Raw genomic sequence first — 23,335 nt, 5'->3', positions numbered from 1 at the left:
GAACTTGGGAACCACCAACCCACAGTGCCTCAGTCTTGCTAGGATTCAGACTCAGTTTACTGGCCCTCATCCAGCCCACCAGAGTCCAGGCAGCTTTCAAGGGTTTGTGCGACCTCTCCCGGTTCACATGTTAAGGAGAAATACAGCTGGGTATCGTCAGCATACTGCTGATACCTCACCCCGAATCTCCTGATGACCACTCCCAAGGGCTTCATATAGATGTTAAACACCATGGGGGACAAGATGGTACCCTGCAGCACCCCACAGCACAACTGCCAGGAAAGACAGTCACCCAACGCTATTCTCCGAGAACGACCTTGAGGGATCGGAACCACTGTAAAACAGTGCCTCCAATACCCATCTCACCAAGTCGGCCCAGAAGGATACCATGGTCAATGGTATCAAAAGCCACTGAGAGATCAAGCAAGAATAACAGGGTTGCACTCCCCCTGTCCTTCTCCAGATAAAGGTCATCCATCAGGGCGACCAAGGCCAATTCAGTCCTGAACCCAGACTGGGATGGGTCAAGATTATCTGTTTCATCCAAGAGTACTTGCAATTGCTGTGCCACAACCCTCTCAATCACCTTCCCTAAAAAGGGGGTATTTGCGACCGGTCGGTAGTTGTCACAAACCAATGGGTCCAGGGTGGGTTTTTTCAGGAGTGGTTGGATCACCACCTCTTTCAAGATGGCTGGAACCACTCCCTCCCATAAGGATGCATTGACCACACCCTGGATTCACTCGGTCAAACCCCCTCGGCAAGCTCTAATAAGCCATGAAGGGCAAGGGTCGACACGTTGCAGGCCGCATCAATGCAAGCACTTTGTCTACATCATCAGTCCGCATGAACCAAAACCGTTCCCAAGAAGTTGTAGCAGATGTTGCACTGGACACCTCATTGGGGAGTACAGTAGATGTGGATGGGGCATCAAGACTGCTGTGGAGGCAAGCCACTTTACCCTCGAAGTGCCTTGCAAACAATTCACAGTGGGCCTCCGAAGGGTCTAAAACTCCATTTCCTGGAGTTGATGTCAACAGATCCCTGACAATACGGAAAAGCTCCACTGGACGGCTACTTGAGGATGCAATGAAGAAGAGAAGTGGACCTTCTTCACTGCGCTCACTGCCACACAGTAGGCACGGTTATGATGTTTTACTTGTGCCCGATCAGCCTCACAGCACGTCTTTTGCCACTTGCATTCTAGCCATCGTCCAGCCTGTTTCATTGCCCTTAGCTCACTGCTGTACCAAGGTGCAAACCGGCCTCCACAATGCTGGAGAGGGCGCTTGGGGGCAACTGTGTCAAGAGTCCGATATGCCTCACTGTTCCACAGTGTGACAAGGGCTTCAGCTGGGTCACTTGCTCTATCTACTGGGAACTCCCCCAGGGCATTCAGGAATCCAGTGGATTCCATTAGTCTCCAGGGGCAGACCATCTTAATCTGTCCATCCCCCCTGCAGGGAAGGATTGGAGCCATAAGTCTAAACTTCACCAGGAAGTGGTCTGACCATGACAATGAGGTGACATCCACCACCACCCATCTCCAGACCACCCCTTCCTCCATCTAGAGCAAAAACCAAGTCAAGGGTGTGCCCTGCCCTATGTGTCGGGCCAGTGACAGCTTGAGACAGCTCCATGGTCGTCATGGAGGCCATGAAGTCCCAAGCTGGAACACTAGAGGCAGCCTCCGCATGGACATTGAAATCACCCAGCACTGTTGTTCTGGGCTCCTCCAACACCACAGCAGAGATGGCCTCTGCTAGCTCGGTCAGAGAAGCTGCTGGGCAGCAGGGTGGATGGTACACCAGCAGCAACCCTAGTTTACTGTCTCCTCGGCCCGACACCAGGTGCAGGCCCTCACAGCCAGCTCCAAGACAGAGTGGTTTCCTGGTGACAGAGATGGAAGTTCTGTAGACCACAGCAACTCCTTCCCCCCGGCCCTGCAGCCTATGCTAGTGTTGCACTGAGTATCCAGGTGGGCAAAGCTGGGTCAGATCAACTCGTCCCAGCTCACCCTCCCAGGTCTCAGTAATGCACACCAAATCGGCACCTTCATCCACAATCAAAACATGGATGAGTGTGGTCTTATTGTGTACCGATCTGGCGTTAAAACAACACACACAGGACAGTGGGCACAGCAGATGAGCAACAAGGAACCCATACATGAGAGGAGTGGCAGCAAGGAACAAGATGTAGATAGCCCCGCCCTCATCTTCTATGGTAATTCACCACCTCCCCATGGCTATACTTCCCTCTACCCATGATCACTGAAATTGGGGTGGCATCACCCATGTCCCTCCTTACTAAGACTCCTCCTAAACACCTGATATAGACCCAACAAGAGCCCACCAACAAAACCTACCTGAGCCAATTATCCCAGTAGGCCTCTGCGAGAATTGGGAACAGTCATACCCATTCAAACTTTTTCACACAGGGCCCATCTACTCCCCTTCTTGTCTCACACCCAGGCCGGGGCTGCCTTCTACGTTATAGACTCTCACTCTGAAGGCATCTGGCAACTTTCTCCTATCATTCAGTTCACTGCAGAGACTCTCACCCTGTGCAAGAACTACACATTCACCACACGCCCTTCCCACCACCAATCTCCTCTAGATTGGTTTACCAGAAAAATAATAAAACAAATTTTAAAAATGAATGTTTACCCGATCTTTTTCAAAACAAGAAATATTTCTAAGAGATAGAATTTCCATAGCCATTGTTGCATTACCTAGCCATCTCAAAATGGTAGACCAATCTTCTCGTATTCTCATCTAGGAATTGCTTTCTACATCCCAAAATTATGCATGACACTAGATAGCACTATAAAAAAGGGATTTTAAAAGTTTATGGGTCATAAGGAATTTCTTGTTGTAACAGCACTCATCTTTTTACTAAGACAAAAGAAAAAGCAAACTACAGACAATACTTACGCCGTGGTTGCCTTCGGCATGCTTTATATAGGCAGCAACATGAACAGGTGAAGCAAAGAATGGTGGTCACTACAAACAGCACGAACACTGAAATTCCAACAGCTATAACAGTCCCTCTGAAGGAAAACACACATTTGAGAATTAAGGTTTTTATGCTTGTTTGCTCTCTATTAGAAAGTAACAAATCAAAATACAACTGTTCATCAAAACTGGAAGTAATCTTCAATTAAGACTGAAAATGTTGACAAATCACACATTTATTCTTTGTTCATATGAATTAGATCAAGTTAAAAAAGACTAAACAGTCAGAACAATGATCCAGAGATGTTCATTCACAAACAGGCATAGTCATACCCAATGAAGAAAAGCAGAAGGGAGACATACATGGATGGAGCATATGTATCAAGAAATGGATGAGGAGGTGCACACAGCATGCTGTGTTGGGATGCTTGGTCACAATGGCATGCACATGGCTACACATATGTAGTTAAGAGGTTCTTTCCATATGCACAAGGTCACCTGGCTTCCAAAGGACATCAAAGACAAAACTGATGTCAAAAGACAATTTGCCAAAGACAAAATTTTATGTCCACCCTTTTACAGTCCCAGACTTACTATGCATAAGGCGATTACTAGAATGGGCCACAAGACCACTACCACTGGACATTTATTTAGTACCAGCAGTGTGCTGAGCATAGTTCAAAAGTAAAATAGCTCCTACCTAGAGATCCTACAACCCATAGTAGAAGGGGTATTCGGGGATGGGAAGAGACTAGATCACAGGTGGGCAGTTTGTGGGCTGCATATGACCCCTGACCTCATTTTATGTGGCCCTTGACGCCACGTCGAGCTTTCCCATTCTTCCATCTCATCTGTGTTTCTTCCAGTTTCCTTATTTTTCCTGGCTTTTTAAAGTGCTTTCACCCCTCTGTCTATGCAGTTTCAGAACAATTGCAGGGGGCAGTATGTTATTTGATAAAAAATAAACTGATATTTTAAAAAAACCTTTTCCCCTATTTGTATGGCTTGGGGAAAAGAACTATTTTCCTAAGCTGTCTGAGAAAAAAGTAGCAGGCTTCTGTTGCATGTGCATGCAGCATATTACAGTCAGAAAGGAATTACTTCCACTCGCTTTCCAGAAGAGTAAGTGCATCAGTCTGTTGTACCAAGAAAATCCTCTATATGGTTACCGCATAAAATCCAGGAAATGAGGCGCTCAACAGAGAAAAAATGGGTTTTCCATCACTGGACTAAAGGTTGACACATTAGTCATTGTAATGGGGTAGAGAAGAATCAGGTGGGAGTGAAAGAGAAGGTAAGGTCAAGTAATTTCAGGAAGGAGTATAGTGAAACAAGCAGATCTTGAGAAGAGATGTGGATGAAAAGAGGGAAGCTGCAAGAGGCAAAATTGAGATTCCTTCACCAGGAAGACCTGAATTCTGCAACCTACATAAATCATGTATATTGGGCAACTTTTCATAATATAATTTGTGCACTCACAACAACTTGAATTCATTGACTGTTTTGCATAATTTATTCTGGTTTTCCTAGTCATTAGTTAAGGGAAGAAGCTATACAGCACACCAAAGTCTCACCACAAACCGCTAGAAATCTAATTCTGATAGTGCTGTCATATCTCCCCCCAGTCTTCTCTTCTCAAGGCTAAACATGCCCAATTCTTTCAGTCTCTCCCCTCAGGCTTCATTTTCAGTCCCTTGAACATCCCTGTTGCTTTCCTCTGAACCTGTTCCAGTTTGTCTGCACCCTTCTTAAAGTGTGGTGTCCAGAACTGGATGCAGTACTCAAGATGAGGCCTAACCCTAAACCATGTTTGTTTGTGTCCCTGACTCTAATTACACGAGTAGCCTGGGAGATGCATCACGGACATATATAGTGGCAGAGAGAGAATACTCAAGAGCTGCCTCGAGCACCATTTTTAAGGGCAAAATATAAATGTTTTAAGTAATAAATGAGGGCTTACTTCTCTAATTGATGATCAAAGCAGAAGGATAAGATTGGACTGATGATTCAGGTAAGAACTAGATTCAGAAGATTCTGATGGCTACCAAAGGCGATGGTAGCATATTTAATTTTTTTGAATATTTAACTGTTTATGGAGATAGCAATACTTTTGTAACTGATTGTTTTTTTCCAGATGGATTGTGTAATGGTATTGTAGCAAACTGAAAGTCACCCCTTGTTTGATTGTTCTTTGCTGTGTGCCATTTCCTAAAGGGCCTGGGAAATAATTTTAGGATCTGGGATGCCAGGGTGTGCATTATAAAGCATCTGTCTTCTGCTAGTTGTCAGAAGCCATTGCTGTCTAAAATTCCAAATGCCCCTCCTCCTCAGGATTTCCAGAATATCCTGATGGACAACATGGCCCTTGTTTAAAAATCAGTAGGCTAACAGATCAGTCTTAGATCTTGTAGTCACACTTTATATGAGAGTTACTTGGAGTGAGATGAGGAATAAGTAACTCTTCCATCCGTCATCTCTTCTCTTCAACTTTCTTGGGTTCATTTTCCAGCTTCATCTATACATCTAAACGTTTTGTGCACACAGAGCAGCTGTGCACCACAAAGAGGAGCCACCCCTCCTTTCCCTTGCCTTCTGCTTCTGCCTAAGGTAGACTGAAAGACCGTCTTACTCCTTATATACCCAGCTGATCACTCGCTCTGCAGGTGAGGGCCTCCTACAGATACCAACTTATCAGGAGGTTCGTTCTGCACAATATAGGAAATGGACCTTTAGTGTGGCGGCACCTACCCCATGGAATTCCCTTCCCTTGAATATTAGGCAGGCACCATCTCTGCTATCTTTTCGGTGTTTGAAGACTTTCCTCTTCCAACAAGCCTTTTAAGTTGAGACCTATCCCAGTCTGTATTTGTGTTAGAATTGCTTTTAATATGTCTTTTAATATCTTTAACCCCTTTTATAAAGATGTTTTTGAAGTTTTTTTCAATGTTTTTAACATTGTTTTGTTTTAATGTATTTTAAGGTCTTTTTATGATGTTTTAAAGTGTTTTTAGTGTTTCTGTTCGCCGCCCTGGGCTCCTGCTGGAAGGAAGGAAGGGGTATAAATAAAATAATAAATAAATAAATAAATAAATATATTCCTCACCCCTATCCCCCACACCCTGGACACAAGCCAAATCCTTTCCCCACTAGCTGCCTGCATGCTGATTTTTTCCCATGTTCACTTGCTCTTGGTCTTTGGTGCTGTTGCTTCCCAAAATAGTCTAGCATGGTCTTTTTGCACATTTAAAATTTGCTGTCCCAATCTTCTGTATGAGGTGCATCGTTCCATAGTTACAGGGCAGCTCCTGAGACTATTTCCAGTGACAGGGCACAATACAGTTCTACAGCACATTTGCCAGGAAGTGTGTTAGCATGCCTCAACAAATGCATCTCTCATAAACCACACAGGATCACCATATCACAAGCTCAAGGTTCTAGTTGTGGTGTTTGGTGTACAAAGCCCTACACAGCTCGGGCCCAGGATACCTGAAACACCATCTTACCCCTTATATACCCAGCTGATCACTCGCTCTGCAGGTGAGGGCCTCCTACAGATACCAACTTATCAGGAGGTTCGTTCTGCACAATATAGGAAATGGACCTTTAGTGTGGCGGCACCTATCCCTTGAATATTAGGCAGGCACCATCTCTGCTATCTTTTCGGCACCTTTTGAAGACTTTCCTCTTTCAACAAGCCTTTTAGGCTGAGACCTACCCCAGTCTGCGTCTGTGTTAGAATTGCTTGTTAATATTTTTTTTAAACAATGTTTTTAACCCTTTTTTTAAAAGACGTTTATAAAGGTTTTTTAAAATGTTTTTTTAAAGTTGTTTTGTTTTAATGTATTTTTAATGTCTGTTTTTATGATGTTTTAAAGTGTTTTTAGCGCTTCTGTTTGCTGCCCTGGGCTCCTGCCGGGAGGAAGGGCAGGATATAAATCAAATAATAAATAAATAAATATGCTGATTGCTCATAAGATTCCTTTCTATGGAAACATAGCATGGGGGTTGCCATATTGTTCCACCTTGGCCTGCTCTAGTGGTATGCACCAGCTTTGGCCATATTGCAGTGGAAAGGCTCCATGAGTGCACTAACCTTTGGAAACCATAAGTGAGTTCTGATGGAACCACATACTAATTTATTGTTTATTTATTAAATGTATATCCCGCCCTTCCTCTCAGAGGGAGCCCAGGGCTGCAAACAAAAACACTAAAAGCACTTTAAAACATCTTAAAAACAAAAGACTTTAAAACATTAAAACAAAACATCTTTAAAAGCATCTTTAAAAGCAATTCCAACACAGACACAGACAGGGATAAGGTCTCTACATAAAAGGTTTGTTTAAAGAGTTCCAGGGGTGCACACAGGTTCTCGTACACTGCCGTTTGCATGCAGAACCCAGAGGCTGGATTGTGTCCAATGCCCAGTGTTTGTGCAAATGACTGGCACTCTAAATCAAGTTTTGACTGCCAGTAATCTACATAGGAATTATACTGCTCAACCAGATGGATGGCAAGGATCAGTACATTGGGGAAGAAGCATTAAAAGTGCCATAGTACCATATGAAGAAGCTTTTTTTAAAGAAAGGTACCTTTCTGTCCTCTTCCAGACTGTCCTTGCAGTGATGGGTAAAAAAACATTTTGGAGTATATTTGTTTTAAGTCAATTTGAAAAATTTGAAATGGAAAACTAAATAAAACCATAACTTTATTTATATATATGAATTAAAGTGAGAGAGCCAGTGTGGCGTAGTGATTAAGGTGTTGTACTACGACCTGGGAGACCACGATTTGAATCCCCACACAGCCATGAAACTCACTGGATGACCTTGGACCAGTCACTGCCTCTCAGCCTCATGAAAACCCTATTCATAGGGTCTCCATAAGTTGGAATAGACTTGAAGGCAGTACATTTACATTTTTTAAATTAAAGTATGTATACACCGCCCTTTTGCAAAACAGAAGAGCAGTGTACAGCAACATAAACGAATTTTAAACAATACAAAACAATAATTAAAACAACTGGCTACTCAAAAACATTTTAAACATCTGCACAGGCCTGTCAGCACAAAAAAGTCTTCAAGAGACACCTGACAGTCTAAAGTGAGGAAGCCTGCCAAATCTCTGACAGAAGAGTGTTCCGCAGCATGGGAGGCTAGCTAGGCCTTTGTAACACAGGGGACAGCTAACAGAGGTCCTCTAGATGATCTCAGTGATAAGGCTGGGATATAAGGGCTCAGGCGGTCCTGAAGGTATCCTGGACCCAAGTTGTTCAGGGCTTTGTATATCAATATAAGAACCTTGAACTTGGGCTGGTAGCATATTGGCAGCCAGTGCAGATGTTTCAGCAGAGATATCACATGTTGTTGGCTATTTGCCCCCATCAGCAGTCTAGTCACTGCATTCAGCTGGAGCTTCTGGAGCAGGCCCAAGGGCACGCCACATAAAGCACATTGCAGTGATAAACTAATAAACATTTAGTAAGAAACAGAAGAAAACAGGTACCATATACTGACTGCAGCTAGTTACACCACCTCATCTCCAAAAGCCTTGAAGAGATACATCGTTACTTGCCTCTTGAAAGAGTATAATGTTGAGGAGATGCACCTCTGTAGGGAAATAGTTGCAAAGTTTTTGAGCAACTGCAGGCCCTACTACAAACCCCTACATTTTGCCATTCAAAATATTTCCAATAGCCCATTGCAGCTCCAAAATTTGTTACGCAATATAATTTATCACTATTATTAATTTTAGGCATCCATATTTATTAATCTGCTTTAATGTGTATTCCTCATTTTCAGTTTTAAAAAGTGTTGCATTTCAATGAACATCAGCTTCAGTGAAAAGTTCAACAAGAACTTGAATAAAATTAATTTCAAATGGAGGTTTTGGAGAGGAAAAACAAGTTGCTAAGTAGTGATTCATTGTTTCCATTCTGTTCAGTTAGTATCTCTGCCTTACATGTTCAATGGATACGAGTAAAACTTACACAGATTGAGTAACTTATCTCTTTAGGAAGTTAATGTACGTTCCTCACTGCTCAAAGAAATTGCTTGCTTTTACATAGGACTGTGCTCTATATTTGGCTAAAATCTGAATTAATTGCTAGACACATATACTGTATACTCTGCAATTACATAATCTAAACTATGTGGGAAATTCCCAATGTTCACAGTTTTTAACATGAAACAAAATATGCTTGCAAAAAGAACATGCTTGCAAACAGAACAGGTAACGCTTACCCCATTTTTGTTCTCAGCAAAGGCTTTTAACTCAAATTCTAAAATCCTCTTGTTTCTTTTCACTCAGAAATGAAACTGGCTGCTTTCCTGCAGATGTACTGAAGTCTTGTGCATTTATGCCGTTTCTTTTTCAGTGACATCAACAGGAAAACATAGCAGGCTTCTTTGGTCACACCTACTTATACTCAAAAATCCTTAAAGGTACAGAACATTGCTTTTTACTCTAAACCACAGAGAAATCCAAGGCACAACAGGCAAAACAAAAAACATTAACTGACCCATCCTATACTGTCCAATAGCTCTAGTCCATATTACTCAACCTTTTAGTGTGAATGGAAATCAAGCAATTTGAAATACAGCCATATTCTGCGTCTGCCCCTACATTGTGGAATTTCCTCCCCATAGAGGTGTGTCCAGCATCGTCAATGTGCAGCTTTTGTTGGATGCAAAAGGCACACATCTTTACCCTGGCCTTTGACAGCTGAGATGTGTTTTTATACATATTTAAATTGCATATATTTCCTATTTAAAACCTGTATTAGTTTCTTATCTAAATTATTTTGTCCAATCTTAAAATTGTACAATTATACTGTTATAATCTGCCCTGGGACATTATGGTGAAAGGCAGTAAGAGTTATGATAGATAAGATAGATTAGATAGACTGACAGAATTTGACATCATTGCACATAAAATACTGTGAAGTGGCTATAAACAGAATATCTTGTAAAGAATAAGCAGCAGAAACGTTCCAGGAGAGCCATTCAAAGGGGCTGTAATGTTTTGTTATCTTACAACTGGAATATTTAAAACCGTTCCATCTGGTAGGGCCCTATATGGAACAGGATTTTGGACTAGCCAGACCTTTGGTCCAATCCAGCAAGGAAAGTAGGTCTCTTTTTATGAGCTTATACAATATAAATTATTAGGGGCATTTGGTTGCTTTTTCTTGGTTAGGTCCAGCTTATAAAGCCAAACTTTAATAATCCCATAACCACTACTTCACAAAGCATTTTTGCTTGAATGAAAAAACAAAAACAAATGAGAAGCCTTTATAAAGAGGAGCTGCATCTCCAAGGAAGTAAACAGCTCAGACTTGTCTGGACTAAACAACTAAGAATGAATTTTTCTAGAGAAAGCAAAATCATTGTTTTGGTTTCTTTCTAGTTCTTCTGGCAAGTTATAGTCCTCTGATGTTTCAACAACAATTTAACTCAAGCTTCCATAAAATGTTTCATCTGCATCTGAAGCCAGTGGTATGATGTGGAAAGCTTTCCTCTATTAGAAATGAATTGTTTTATAAAATTACATTAATAACATAATATATGAATTCAATACAAATTAAGATGAGCAACTCAATACAATAAAATACTAGTCAATCTAAATCTAGAAATCAAAGTTGTAATCAACTTTTTTCAGGTGACTAAGTACATTTGTTTATGGGTTCTGACATAGCTTTGGGACTGAATTGGCCTTGGTCATACTCATAGATGACCTTTAACAGGAGAGAAACGGGGGTGGGGGTACAAACTTATTCCTTCTTGATCTCTCATCAGCTTTTGATATCATTGACCATGGCATCCTCCTAGATCAGCTCTGTGATTTGGGGATTGGAGACACAGTTCTTCAGTGGTTCTGCTCCTACCAGCAGGGCTGGTTCCAGACAGTACTACTGGGCAGCCATGGATTGTCCCCCTAGTTGTCCCCATTACTATTTTATATATATATATGAAACAGTTGGAAGTAGTCATAAGGCCATTTGGAACATGGTTGCTTCAGTGTGCTGATGACACTCAGCTCTAATTTTCTGCAACTTTAGAATCAGGAGTAGACCTGCAAGTCCAGAGCTGGTGTCTGGATGCAGTGTTGGGCTGGACCAGGGCCAATAAATCGAGACTGAATTATGACAAAGCAGGATCTCTGTGAGTGGGTGCATGGTTACTAGGTACAGGAAATGGGCCGTTTGCCAGTTCTGGATGGGGTTGTATTAGAGATGAGATTGTTAGGTCCAAACCCAACAACAAGCCGTCACAACTTACTCATCTCACTTTCACCCAAGGTGCAGAGTTGAAAGCTTTATTCCCACTGCCAGAGGCCCCAGGAAATAAAAGACAAGAATATACCTTTGCAAAAGGGTTCCAAAACCTTTCAGCAAGATGCCTTTCAGAAAAGGGAACCCCATTTATTGAATGAGTACAAGTTATATACCCTCCCCGAAAGAATTACAGTGTGGGGAGTAAAACGTCATAAAACAAAGAGAAAAGGAACACATATCAATGTAACAATTTAGGAGGACCAAGAGGGGTGCTTGAGGGACAAAAGCCCGGAACATCATACTCCCTTTCAACACCAGTCTTGCATATGTTAAGAACTGGTGCCAGAATGCCTGGGCATAGCTTGAGGGAACATCAAAACATACAGGCCCATCAGACTTAAGATATGTACATCTGGGGGCGAATTCCTTCACCCCTGAACACATTTCTGGTAAGGTACAATAGACATGTAAATGTGACATTTGCCCCTTTGTTGTATCACCTATTTCCCCTTGGAATAGAAAAGGGATCTTAACGGTTGGAGCCTTGGGGGAGGAAACTGATTTTAACTTTTGTGGGCCTTCCTGTTTTCCCAATATAGGTGAGAGGTAAATAAACCGAATCAGTGTTACTTCTTCTATTATCTAATTTTACCCAACAAGATCCACTGGCCAGTTCCAGTTCAAAAGCATTCAGTGGATTTAACAGGCTGCTATCGATTCAAGTTCATTCTTTGTCCGTAAGCTGCCGCTTTTACTGATCTGTTTTCCCCCCTCAAAAATAATTAGCAATATCAATATTTTAAAGGAAGTATAGATAAATTCAAGGAAATATTGATAAAAATATTAATAGCAACGTTTTAGACAGTTTTTTTTAAAAAAACCACTACACAAAAATCCAATCCACAACTACATTGAACAAGCAAATTAATGGAAAATGTGGTACCAAATCCAAATTGGGTGGAATTCTAGCACAGCTCTAGGTTGCATCCAAGCAGGCTCATTATTTGGGGGTATTCATTGATTTATTTTTGTCACTAGAGGCTCCCATGGCTTCAGTGGCTAGGAGTGTCTTCTACCAGCTTTGGCTGATGTGCCATTCCTGTCTACAGATGTCGATGCACTGGTAACCTCAAGACATGGTTAATGCAATGTACACTATGTGGGGCTGACCTTGAGCTGGCTTAGAAGCTGCCATTGGTGCAAAATGTTGCTGCATGAACCACTGTGCAGTTGCAATGTTGCTGTTTGGAGCTAACCATTGTCAACATATTACACCTTTGTTGAAACAGCTACACTGGCTGTGTATATGCTACTAGCCAGGGTCATGGTGTTCGTACAACTTGGAACAGGCTACTTGAAACACTACCCCTCCCCTTACACCCCTTCTCGGCCATGATGGTCCACAGTATCCTGGCAGTATCAAGAGCTCCTTCTATTCATCTTGTGTCCAGGAGGGCTTTCAGTGTTGTGGTCCTTTAACATGGATTGCTTCAACAATCTGCTATTTCAGATGTATACTGAAGACCTTTTTATTTACCCAAGGCTTATATTTTTAGTTATTGTCTGCTGATTTAGAATTGTATTGCTATTTAACTGTATGATTCTTGCTGTGTATCTTATATTTGTTTTTGTACACCTCTATGATATGTTGTAATGTCAGTAGTTTATACATCTTTTAAAATAAATGTTTATATGCATGGCACTTCAGAGATGCTAAAATTAGTCTTTTCACAGCATTCATTGCTGTGACTCAGTTCCTCTTAACATTGAAACAATATAAGGAAGTTCATGCAATTAAGTTGTCCTGTCTTGTAAATATTTGCAAGCATCCAAATAAAAATAATCTCCAGGGAAACCTTTGAAATAGTATGAGCTAAACTTTATATTCACGCTAAGTGCACTTTATTTTTTCCTCCCGAGAGTGGGTTATTGGAAACTCTTTTCAAATATTTATACAGCACATATAACACGATTTTTAGGACACAATCCTATACTGGAGTTACAGCCAAGGAGCTATAGGCCAGTGGGAGAGAAGAGCACATTTACTACCAAATCCCCTTCAGTTAATGCCCACATTCCTGTCCAAGGCACACCTTTACACAAGCCAGACTTTACCCAGCAAGTTTCCCTCTGGAAGGGAAAACATTCAGAACAGCCACCCCCACATTGATGACTACCCTGACCATGCTGCCATGACTGAATACAGGATATAGTGTAACACAGTACCCAATCATAGCACACCATTACCAGTATATAAAAACCCACACTGGGAGTCCACAGTTCGGATTACGGGGTGTACATCATGGGACTTTCTCTCTTTCTATGTTGCACATGCTTAGAGCTCACAAGGGAGTTCTGGTGAGGGAAAACTGGGAGGAAACGGCACTCTGCTCACAAAGGAAGCACTTTACACAAAGAGCCTATGGTGTCCTGTCTGAACTGTATTGCTCTAATACACTCTCCTCCTCTGCCCCTGTCCCCACAGTGGACTGGAGTGTCCAGCACACATGGGGAACATTCTTTCCCACATGCAGGTAAGCATTCCATTGCCAAAGCCCAGACACTCCACTCCAACCATTGCTGCTGCTGGCACAATCACAAACCAGATACAAGGAGTAGAACAAGCTGTTACCGTACACAGAATTTCACTGCAAATACATACACACACACGGAAAAGGGTACATATGCTCACAATCACTGCAGTCTCCTTCTCCCCACAATGGGATTGAGTGAGATGAACAACCTTGGACACATGTTTGGCAATGGGGAAGGGGAAAATACTACATGGCAAATACAGAGGTGGGGCCTTTCCCTTCAGCAGATGCTAATGAGTAGAGCCCCCTCAGAATAGCTGTGGAGGATCATTTGCCTGAAAATGCCCACATTTCAAAAGCTTACCCGTCATGGCCAGCTAGCCATGAAGATTGTATTTTATGCTATATCTAAAATTAGCTCAATTATTACTATATACCTTCTGCCATAGTGTTTATGAGTTCCTGAATTATACTCAAAATGCAGATCTATACACATCCTACTACCCCAATACGTAATTAGTTCAGTACACAAATGCACCACATGAAATAAAAGAAATAATTACGGCTTGTACAAAAGCTCATTTGCCTGCATGAAATATTACTTGTAAGGTATTTCCCTGCTCAAAGTCTGTTACTTTGTCTTCACCCTTAATAATATAAAAGCCGTCATCACACACTGCAACATATTTGTTGAAGCCCAAGAGCTTGGTGGACAAATACTGACTGAACACTGAATCATTAAATCACAAGACTGTCCATTCTGTAAATCTAAGAGTTCATGACCACCAACTTACACCAGCATAATGCTACCTTAAATTTAAAGCACACTCCACAACAAGTAGTCTTAAGTAGCCACAGTTAGCAAAATACCATTAATTTGCACTCTGTGAACACAGGTTTTTGCATATGCCACAAAACAGTATGCTTTCAAGTATAGCATATGGTAAGAATGCAAGGACTTTCACATATAACTGCATGTGTCTTACATATCACATTAGTTAAATATGTACATAAGCCCATTTATTTACCTGGGTCCAGAAGAATTCCAATCATCAAAGTTATCTGATTTGAACATCTGGGAATTTGCCATGAAAGCTGGATCTGATCTGCAGTATCAGTGCATACATAAAAGCTTTTTTTAGGTTGTTTAGGAATCATCTCATGCTATCCAATGGTCCTTTAAAATGTTACTCAAATTATGTTAGTATCTGGCACAGGAGGTCATAAGTTGTGAACTGTCAGAAAAGAGCTTCTAAACCATAAAGGGGATTTTTCTGTGAAAATAGAGAATATCAGCTTGGAGCTTAAGATAAGTGAATAGGAGGAAAGTGTCTCCATTTTTTCCCTCCTGTGCCTCCAAACCTCTGTGGAGGGTCGGGGGACCTCCCAACAAAGTGGAATAAGGCACAGGAAGCTGCTGGAGAAAGGGGCATCACCCCAAATTGGGCAAAGGAAGGAAAACATTTTTCCTTCCTTCCATTCACTTAGGATTCAAACAACTGTATTTAAGATGCCCTTTTATATGCTAGAGCACCCTGTGTAGACTAAGTTTTATTCCTAAATGACAAAACAAGACAAGATTGCTTACATTTATATCTCCATGTTAAGTCAAGCAGGATGGCAGATAATTAAAATATCAGAGTCAGTGTAAAATACTAAGGCTTATGAAAAGTTTGCCTCAATAGAATAGTCTTCATCTTGTGATAGAAAATTAAGGGAGATGGCATCCATCCACAATGGGAAAGAGAAGCACCAGGTAAGGACTGAGTGCACATGTCGCCTATCTTATGCTTCCCAATATTTTGTTGACAAATTGAAAAGTATCCATAACAAAAGGAAAGGCAGGTATTAACAGACACATCATCGGACTCAGTTTTAACTGTGGCATCCAAGTTGATGCAAGCAATTTAATCTTCAAAGCGTCTATCAAAACAGTCACAGCAGGCTCTCCAATCATACCTTCCTGACAGCAGTAAAGCACAATCAAGTTGGTCATATTCATCTAATTTTAGAAATGAGTCTGAGCAACAATATCGTCTGGTGCACCTTCCACAGCAGAAAGCAGGACAAGATATTTCTGAATATGAGTGTCCATTAGAATCTGTGTATGCCTTACATTCTTCACAGACACCTGGAAATAAAGGAAAAGAAGCAAGTTATTATACACATGTTCTACCACAAATTCACTTTTACTTTTCCTGGAAATTATATATCAATACACATAGCCTTTTGACTGCTTCATGATTACAACCTTAAATATAGTACATCATTGGAAGGAGGAGGTGATCTCTCTCAGAACGAAAAGCTTCTTAAAAGTAATATTTGTAAGCCTCTAGTGAAAATCATGGGGGAAACATACACAGGGAAGAGAAAGATACACAGGGCCAAAGCCCCGTATTTTACAGTATTTTCCATTCTAGACATTTTAAAGGACTTATTTTCTGTTTGCTACAATACCATTACACAATCTATCTGGAAAGAAACAATCAGTTACAAAAGTATTGCTATCTCCATAAACAGTTAAATATTCAAAAAAATTAAATATGCTACCATCGCCTTTGGTAGCCATCAGAATCTTCTGAATCTAGTTCTTGCCTGCATCATCAGTCCAATCTTATCCTTCTGCTTTGATCATCAATTAGAGAAGTAAGCCCTCATTTATTACTTAAAACATTTATATTTTGCCCTTAAAAATGGTGCTTGAGGCAGCTCTTGAGTATTCTCTCCCTGCCACTATATATGTCAGTAATGCATCTCCCAGGCTACTCGTGTAATTAGAGTCAGGGACACAAACAAACATGGTTTAGGGCTAGGCCTCATCTTGAGTACTGCGTCCAGTTCTGGACACCACACTTTAACAAGAGTGCAGACAAACTGGAACAGGTTCAGAGGAAGGCAACAGGGATGTTCAGGGGACTGCAAACGAAGCCCTATTAGGAGAGACTGAAAGAACTGGGCATGTTTAGCCTTGAGAAGAGAAGACTGGGGGGAGATATGACAGCACTCTTCCAAGTACTTGAAAATTTGTCACATCGAGAAGGGCCACAATCTCTTCTCAATCATCCCAGAGTGCAGGATATGGAATAATGGGCTCAAGTTACAGGAAGCCAGATTTCCGCTGAACTTCAGAAAAAACTTCCAAAATCTTCGAGCAGTACGACAATGGAACCAATGACCTCAGCATGTGGTGGTCTCTCCAACAATGGAGGCATCTGAGAATCAGATGGACAGCCTCCTGTCGGGTAGGCTTGAAACTGAATTCCTGCATTGAGCAGGGGGTTGGACTTGATGGTCTTATAGACCCCTTCCAGCTCTACTATTCTGATTCTATTATGTGGAAGATCTGTGATCAGGTGTCATTACTTTGGGGGTGGGTAGAGATTTCAACAGGTGTATGGGGCTCCAATTCTGACCAGAACAACTGGGGAGGTGGTTAGCCCAACCATGCTTTTTTCCTAATCAGAATGGAGGAGCAGATGTGATACCATAATGCCTGGATCTTTGGCTTGGATCCAGACCTGCTCTTCCTCAAAAGGAAGGGCTCCTTCAATTTGTTGAACTGTCTTCAGTCAAGTGGAGACCCATTGGTGGAAGAATGCGTGGGAGGGAGAGAATGCAATTGTCACTGATTTCTCTTTCTCTCTGCAGCCCCCTGCATCACTTCTCATACTGTTCTGGAAGGTTGCCCAGTTCTCTGGAACAAGTTTTTGGGGGTATGAGAGGAAGAAGCAATCTGCAAAAATCACTTCCCCTTTTTCTGCCAATGAGAACATCCCAAGAGTGAGGCCATGCTCACAGGAACTCTGGATACAAGCTGTTATATTATTCCAAATTATCAGTGCAATAAAAATCTTTCCTTTTCTTATTTTAAAATCCATATCACCTATTTTTCCTACGTTGTCAGAAATGAAGTTTGTTCCAAGATATCTGGCTGAAGTAGTACTTTTGAACTGTCCCAAAATATCTTGGCCTAAAGACTTATACTAAATAAGGCTCTTTTTTGTGTTTTGTTTTATTTAAGATATTTTTATACCAACCTTCAATATAATTTCCCAGGGCAGAATTCAAATAAAACAGATCCAAACAATTATAAAAACACAAAAACTAAAAGGCAGCAAGATCTTAAAAGCCAGATAAAAGCAACAAACAGATCTAAAATTGTATCTAAAAGTGCTAAAAGGTCTTTGCCCAATACCACTGTGACAGACCACCTGAAATGAGCATTCTATAAACAGAACAGAAACCATGAGAAGGCCCCTTAGTTCCTGGTGGCTACCCAGCCCATGTCAGAGAGTAGGGGCACCCACGGAAGGCCCTCTACATCTTAACATACAGAGCCACCAATCACCAAATGTGTCCATCAGTAAGCAAGGGAGTCCTAAGCAGCTAAGGGCTTTTTAAAAAGGTCAAAACTAGCACTTTGTATTGCACCTGGAACTGGACTGGGAGTCCAGCCCCAGTGACAAATCCACTAACTGTACTTTGCATTAGTCTAACCTTGAGATGACTAGAGCATGACTAGAGTTAAACAAGGCTGGGCTGTCTCTGACCAGGTAGGATGTCAGCTGGTCCATCAGGACTTTTACCTTAGGTCAAAATACACCTTAGGAATGTGAAGCAGTGGGTGTGCATTTTATTGTTAGATTGTGTTACACTCCCTTGGTAGAGTAACCAGGGCTGTGGAGTCGGAGTCGTGGAGTCGGAAGCAATTTTGGGTGGAGTCGGAGTCGGTAGAAATGTACCGACTTCGACTCTGGCTTCAAAATAAATTTTGATTGACAATTTTTAAAAAATATAAATTCACAATGTCAAAGAAGCTTCCCATGAAGTCAGCTGTATTTGAGCATTTCACCATAACTCAGGATGGAAAACATTTTGTGTGTCAGTGTATGACACAGGACCCAGATGAAGACAAATGCTGTCATGCCAAGATCAGCGCATATTCAGGCAGCGATAAAAATGCTCCCATGAGAGCTTCCAATTTAAAAAAGACATTTACAGTGCTTTCCAGGGCTGTGGAGTCAGAGTTGGAGTCGTGGAGTCAGAAACAATTTTGGGTGGAGTCGGACAGTAGAAAAATAGAGAAGTCGGAGTCAAAGGTTTGGCGTACCGACTCCACAGCCCTGAGAGTAACTGAGCATCAGGCATGGGATGATGAAAACCAAACAGTTGTTTATTAATATAATACATAAATATAATAACACGAGAAGTCCTTAATCCTACACTATTCTATCTATAAAGCCAGTCCCTCACTATCTCTAAGCCCTATACAGGAATACCCCAATTTACGTACCTTCGTTTTACGGACCCTCACGATTATGGACATGCTCCATAGTCCACCATTCCCCACTTAACGAACATGTGCTTCGCAATTATGGACACTTAATCGCATGACGCCGCTGCCATCTAGTGGCGATTGCAGTGCAGTTGCTGGGCCTGGCAACCAAGAGGTCTTCTGTATCTTTAAAAGTTGTGCAGGGGGAAGGGAGAATTCCATCTTGTGGTTTTTCCCATTACAATGTTGCAAGAACACCTGCACTTGGCTGACTTTCTCTTCTCCTAAAGATACAGGATTAGGCTCAGGCCCTGAACCTGGCAACCCTACCGCCCAACCAAATTTAAAACAAAGCTGTCCCTGGCCACATCCACACCAGGCCTCTATTACACTTTGGACAATATTTACTTACTTACTTACTGCCTCATAGCCAAAGCTCTCTGGGCGGCGTACCATAACTAAAAACATTAAAACCAAATATACAAATTTAAAAACACATCTTTTAAAAACAACTTAAAACAATTTATCATGGCTTCTCTCAAAGCCATGGCTCAAAGCCAATCATGGCTCTCTCAAAGAATCCTGGGAAGTGTAGTTAGTGAAGGGTGCTGAGAGTTGGTAGGAGACGCCCTGTTCCCCTCACAGACCTTCAATCAGAGTGGCTGACTGTTAAACCATTCTCCCAGGGGAATAGGAGTCTCCTCACAGCACCCTTCACAAACTACACTTCCCAGGATTCTTTGAGGGAAGCCACCACTGTCTCACATGAAATCAAGTCTGGTGTGGGTGTGGCCCTCTGATTAGCCAAGCCCAGCAGCTATGAGGCTTTTAGAACACTGACAGTTGGTTCTTACTGTGCATGCTCTGTGTTATCATTGGCTTCAAGCCAAACTTCTTAAATTAGTTAAAAATCAGCCAGGCATTTTTTTAACTTTTAAACTGCAGAAGATGAAGGTCAGAGTATGGGGCAAGGTCAGTATTAGGATTATAGGTACTCTGTGAACATGGATGATTTTTAATGAATTTCAACAGATTATGAGAACTCTCAGAGAAAAAAGTCCAAAAGGGCTTTGGGGTTTTTCTCTCTCTTTTTAGACTTTGAACTCTAGATTCTCTCTGACTGTTTTGTGTATCACCATGGAAATTGAGAGAGTTGTTAAGCAAGCATTTCTGATTTCAGGACTGTAAATTTGGTAAGGTTTTATTTTGAAATGAGCTTATGGGAAGCATCAGAATGGCATGGGGAGATATTTTCAATTTAACATTGCGGAATGTGAAAAATCCACTCTGGCTATAGTACACAGCCACTCTTGTGGCTGTATAATCCCCCTCAAATCCTACCACATAAACACAACCTATCTTCTCACAACCAGAACCCTATCTCTTCATAAACTCAGCCCTATCTAACTGTCAAACTGTCATACACTCAAATATGATCAGCCATCCCACATTCTCTCAGCCAATCACACACAGCATCCACCAATTTTCCATCTCACTCACTCTCCCTCCCATTACTCACTGCTTACCATAAACAGCAATATCAAGCATACATACACAGGTATCACATTACGTCACTCAAACAATGATGGTGCTGATAAGCAGGAACTGTAATTGTATAATTGTAATTGTAATTGTATAAAAACACACTCAAGCCTTTATAAACAGCAACAAAAATACACTGAACATGTGCAATTTCACATTTTAAAACCTACCCTTCATTCTTTTTGCTCACTTACTGCCTTGGGTCAGCCACTAACTCTCAGCCTAACCTACCTCATATGGCTGTTGCTCAATTGAATTCTATAGGACTTTCTTCTAAGTAGACTTGGTTAGGATTGCAGCCTAAGTCCTTACATTACAGATATACATTTTTCCTTCCTTTAACCAGAATGATACATCTTTGTGCTATAAAGCCCCATGTCCCCCCACCCCCAAAACATAGTACAGCTTCAAAGCTTCAACAGAATCTTAGTCTGGTCTGTTACTGCAATTTGATTTACCTGGGAATAAGCCCTATTAAATATGAAGATACTTACTTCTGAGTAGTCATGTATACATTGTACTGCAAGTTATCTGTACAGTGAATTTTTAATGAATGCCCAAGTGTGCATTCTTGGGGGGATGTGCTCAGACTCAATCAAGTAACTTTTTTGGCAAGCAGCCCCCTCCCAGGATCCCTCTGTCTCTACAGCCAGAGCCAATCAGCTCAATCAATCTTCCCTCACTGCCACTGACAAAAGAGGGGGAGGGAGGTCCTGGAACTTAAATAAGCCCACCTGGCCCCTTCTCTTGATGCACTTGCTCAAGTGCTGTGCTGCTCAGCTCTCTCTATGGTAGGAACTGACTGTGCTGGCAGGCGTGCAGGCGGGCGTGCAGGCGGGCGTGCAGGCGGGCGTGCAGGCGGGCGTGCAGGCGGGCGTGCAGGCGGGCGTGCAGGCGGGCGTGCAGGCGGGCGTGCAGGCGGGCAGGCAGGCGGGCAGGCAGAAGTGGCTACATCCACATTCAATGCAGGCTTGCAAGTTGGTGGTGCACAGAACAATCATTAATTATTATTTTTAATTAATAAATAATTCTTCTTTTGGTTCTTTATGACCCCCCTGGGATGACTTCGTGACCCCCAGGCTGAGAACCGCTGATTTAGAGAAAAAACAAGTAAGAGATGACATAATAGAAGTATATAAAATTATGCATGGCATAGAGAAAGTGGATGGAGAAAAGTTTTTCTCCCTCTCTCATAATACTGGGACTCATGTGCATCCAATGAAGCTGAATGTTGGAAGATTCAGGACAGACAAAAGAAAGTACTTCTTCCCACAGCAAACAGTTAAACTATGGAACTTACTCCCATAAGAGGCAGTGATGGCCACCAACTTGGATGGATTTAAAAGAGGATTACACAAACATGGAGAAAAAAGCTATCAGTGGGATGGCTATGCTCTGCCTCCACAGATAGTAGCATAATCCTTCCAAATGCTAGTTGCTGGAAACCGTAGGAGGGAGAGTGCTCTTTGCACTAAACTCCTGCTTGCAAGTTTCCCATGGGCAACTGGTTGGCCATTATGAAAACAGGATGCTAGACTAGATGGGCCATTGGTCGGATCCAGCAGTGTCTTCTTATGTTCACTTGTCAGTTTGGCTATAAAGTGTGTGTGTGTGGGGGGGGCAGGTCTACTTTTATGAAATGCATGGGGGGACAGGAGCAAAACTGACCTCTCAACACCTCACTGCCTTGATTCCCCTATCCAGTCCAGCTCCAACACTAGAAGTGAATTGGCTTGCATGGGGGTGGGGGGGTGGGCAGCCAAATAGTGGAGCATAGAGAAGTTAGGCAGGGTTTTTTGTTGTTATGTGCCTTCAGGTCGACCACGGCTCATGGCGACTGTATGAATCAGCGACCTCCAAGAGCATCTGTCATGGACTACCTTGTTCAGATCTTGTACGTTCAGGTCTGTGGCTTCCTTTATGGAATCTCTTGTTTGGCCTTCCTCTTTCTCTACTTCCTTCTGTTTTTCCCAGCATTATGGTCTTTTCTAGGGAATCATGTCTTCTCATGATGTGTCCAAAGTATGATAACCTCATTTTCAACATTTTAGGGTGGATTTCTCACACCCTTTACCCTCCAATGATTAAACAGAGTTCACCATCCCTACCTTCTAGACAAACTGGCAAGTGCACATTTAGCAAACCTGTTACATGCACATCTGGTTTGGCTGCCCCACAACAGCCAGAAGGGAAAGGAACTTTGCAAAAAACCCCAGAGATTTTGACTTGATCTCCCAAAATATTTTCCTGGTCCTTCAAGTCTCAAGTAGGGAGTCCATCCAAACTATCATAATGTGCTGTTGATACTGAAGTAATCTGTGGTTTGTTATCTCCTGCTTGTAAGTGACTGTCCTTTACACAGTTGCCTGGGAGTATGTCCTATTGCTTAATGTTTTTGTACTGATTGTTTGAGCTGCCTTGAACAACAGTCAAAGTAGGTCAAACATTTTTTATCTAGTTTAACTGTCATATAGATTCCTACTAAAGGTAACATAATGGGTACATGCGCATGAGAAAGCACCCACCCTCTACTTTTTGTAACATGTGAAGCAGATGTGCCTACATTTCTAGATATTGCACCCATGGTGGCTGCATACTTTGAGGACCCTAAATCCTAGCTGTAAGGGCTAAAGTAGACTAAAGTAGATATGACATTGAATGTGTCTTTGCCTGTTGCAATCCCAATTATCAGACCACCAGGGATTGCCGTTAGCATTTGTTAACATTACACATTGAATGCAAAGACATGTTTAACATC

The 23,335-nt window shown here is 41.9% G+C and overlaps 1 protein-coding gene across 2 annotated transcripts in view; it reads right to left on the bottom strand.

The window, feature by feature from the left end:
* SHISA5 (shisa family member 5) overlaps positions 1-23,335 on the bottom strand; it is a 46,548-nt gene that overhangs the window by 6,604 nt on the left and 16,609 nt on the right. Inside the window, exons 2-4 of one of the 2 annotated variants that reach the window (XM_061618041.1) lie at positions 15,720-15,891; positions 14,789-14,866; positions 2,934-3,049 (exon numbers count right to left, since the gene is read on the bottom strand). In XM_061618041.1, the coding sequence (XP_061474025.1) occupies positions 2,934-3,049; positions 14,789-14,866; positions 15,720-15,891 (366 nt within the window). The remainder of the gene's footprint in view (positions 1-2,933; positions 3,050-14,788; positions 14,867-15,719; positions 15,892-23,335) is intronic. The other variant, XM_061618043.1, reaches the window with a different exon arrangement.

This window comes from Rhineura floridana, chromosome 3 (assembly GCF_030035675.1).
Source record: "Rhineura floridana isolate rRhiFlo1 chromosome 3, rRhiFlo1.hap2, whole genome shotgun sequence".
Classification (NCBI taxonomy): domain Eukaryota; kingdom Metazoa; phylum Chordata; class Lepidosauria; order Squamata; family Rhineuridae; genus Rhineura; species Rhineura floridana.
Note: the sequence above shows the minus strand (reverse complement) of the source record. Positions and strands in the feature narration are given on the sequence as shown.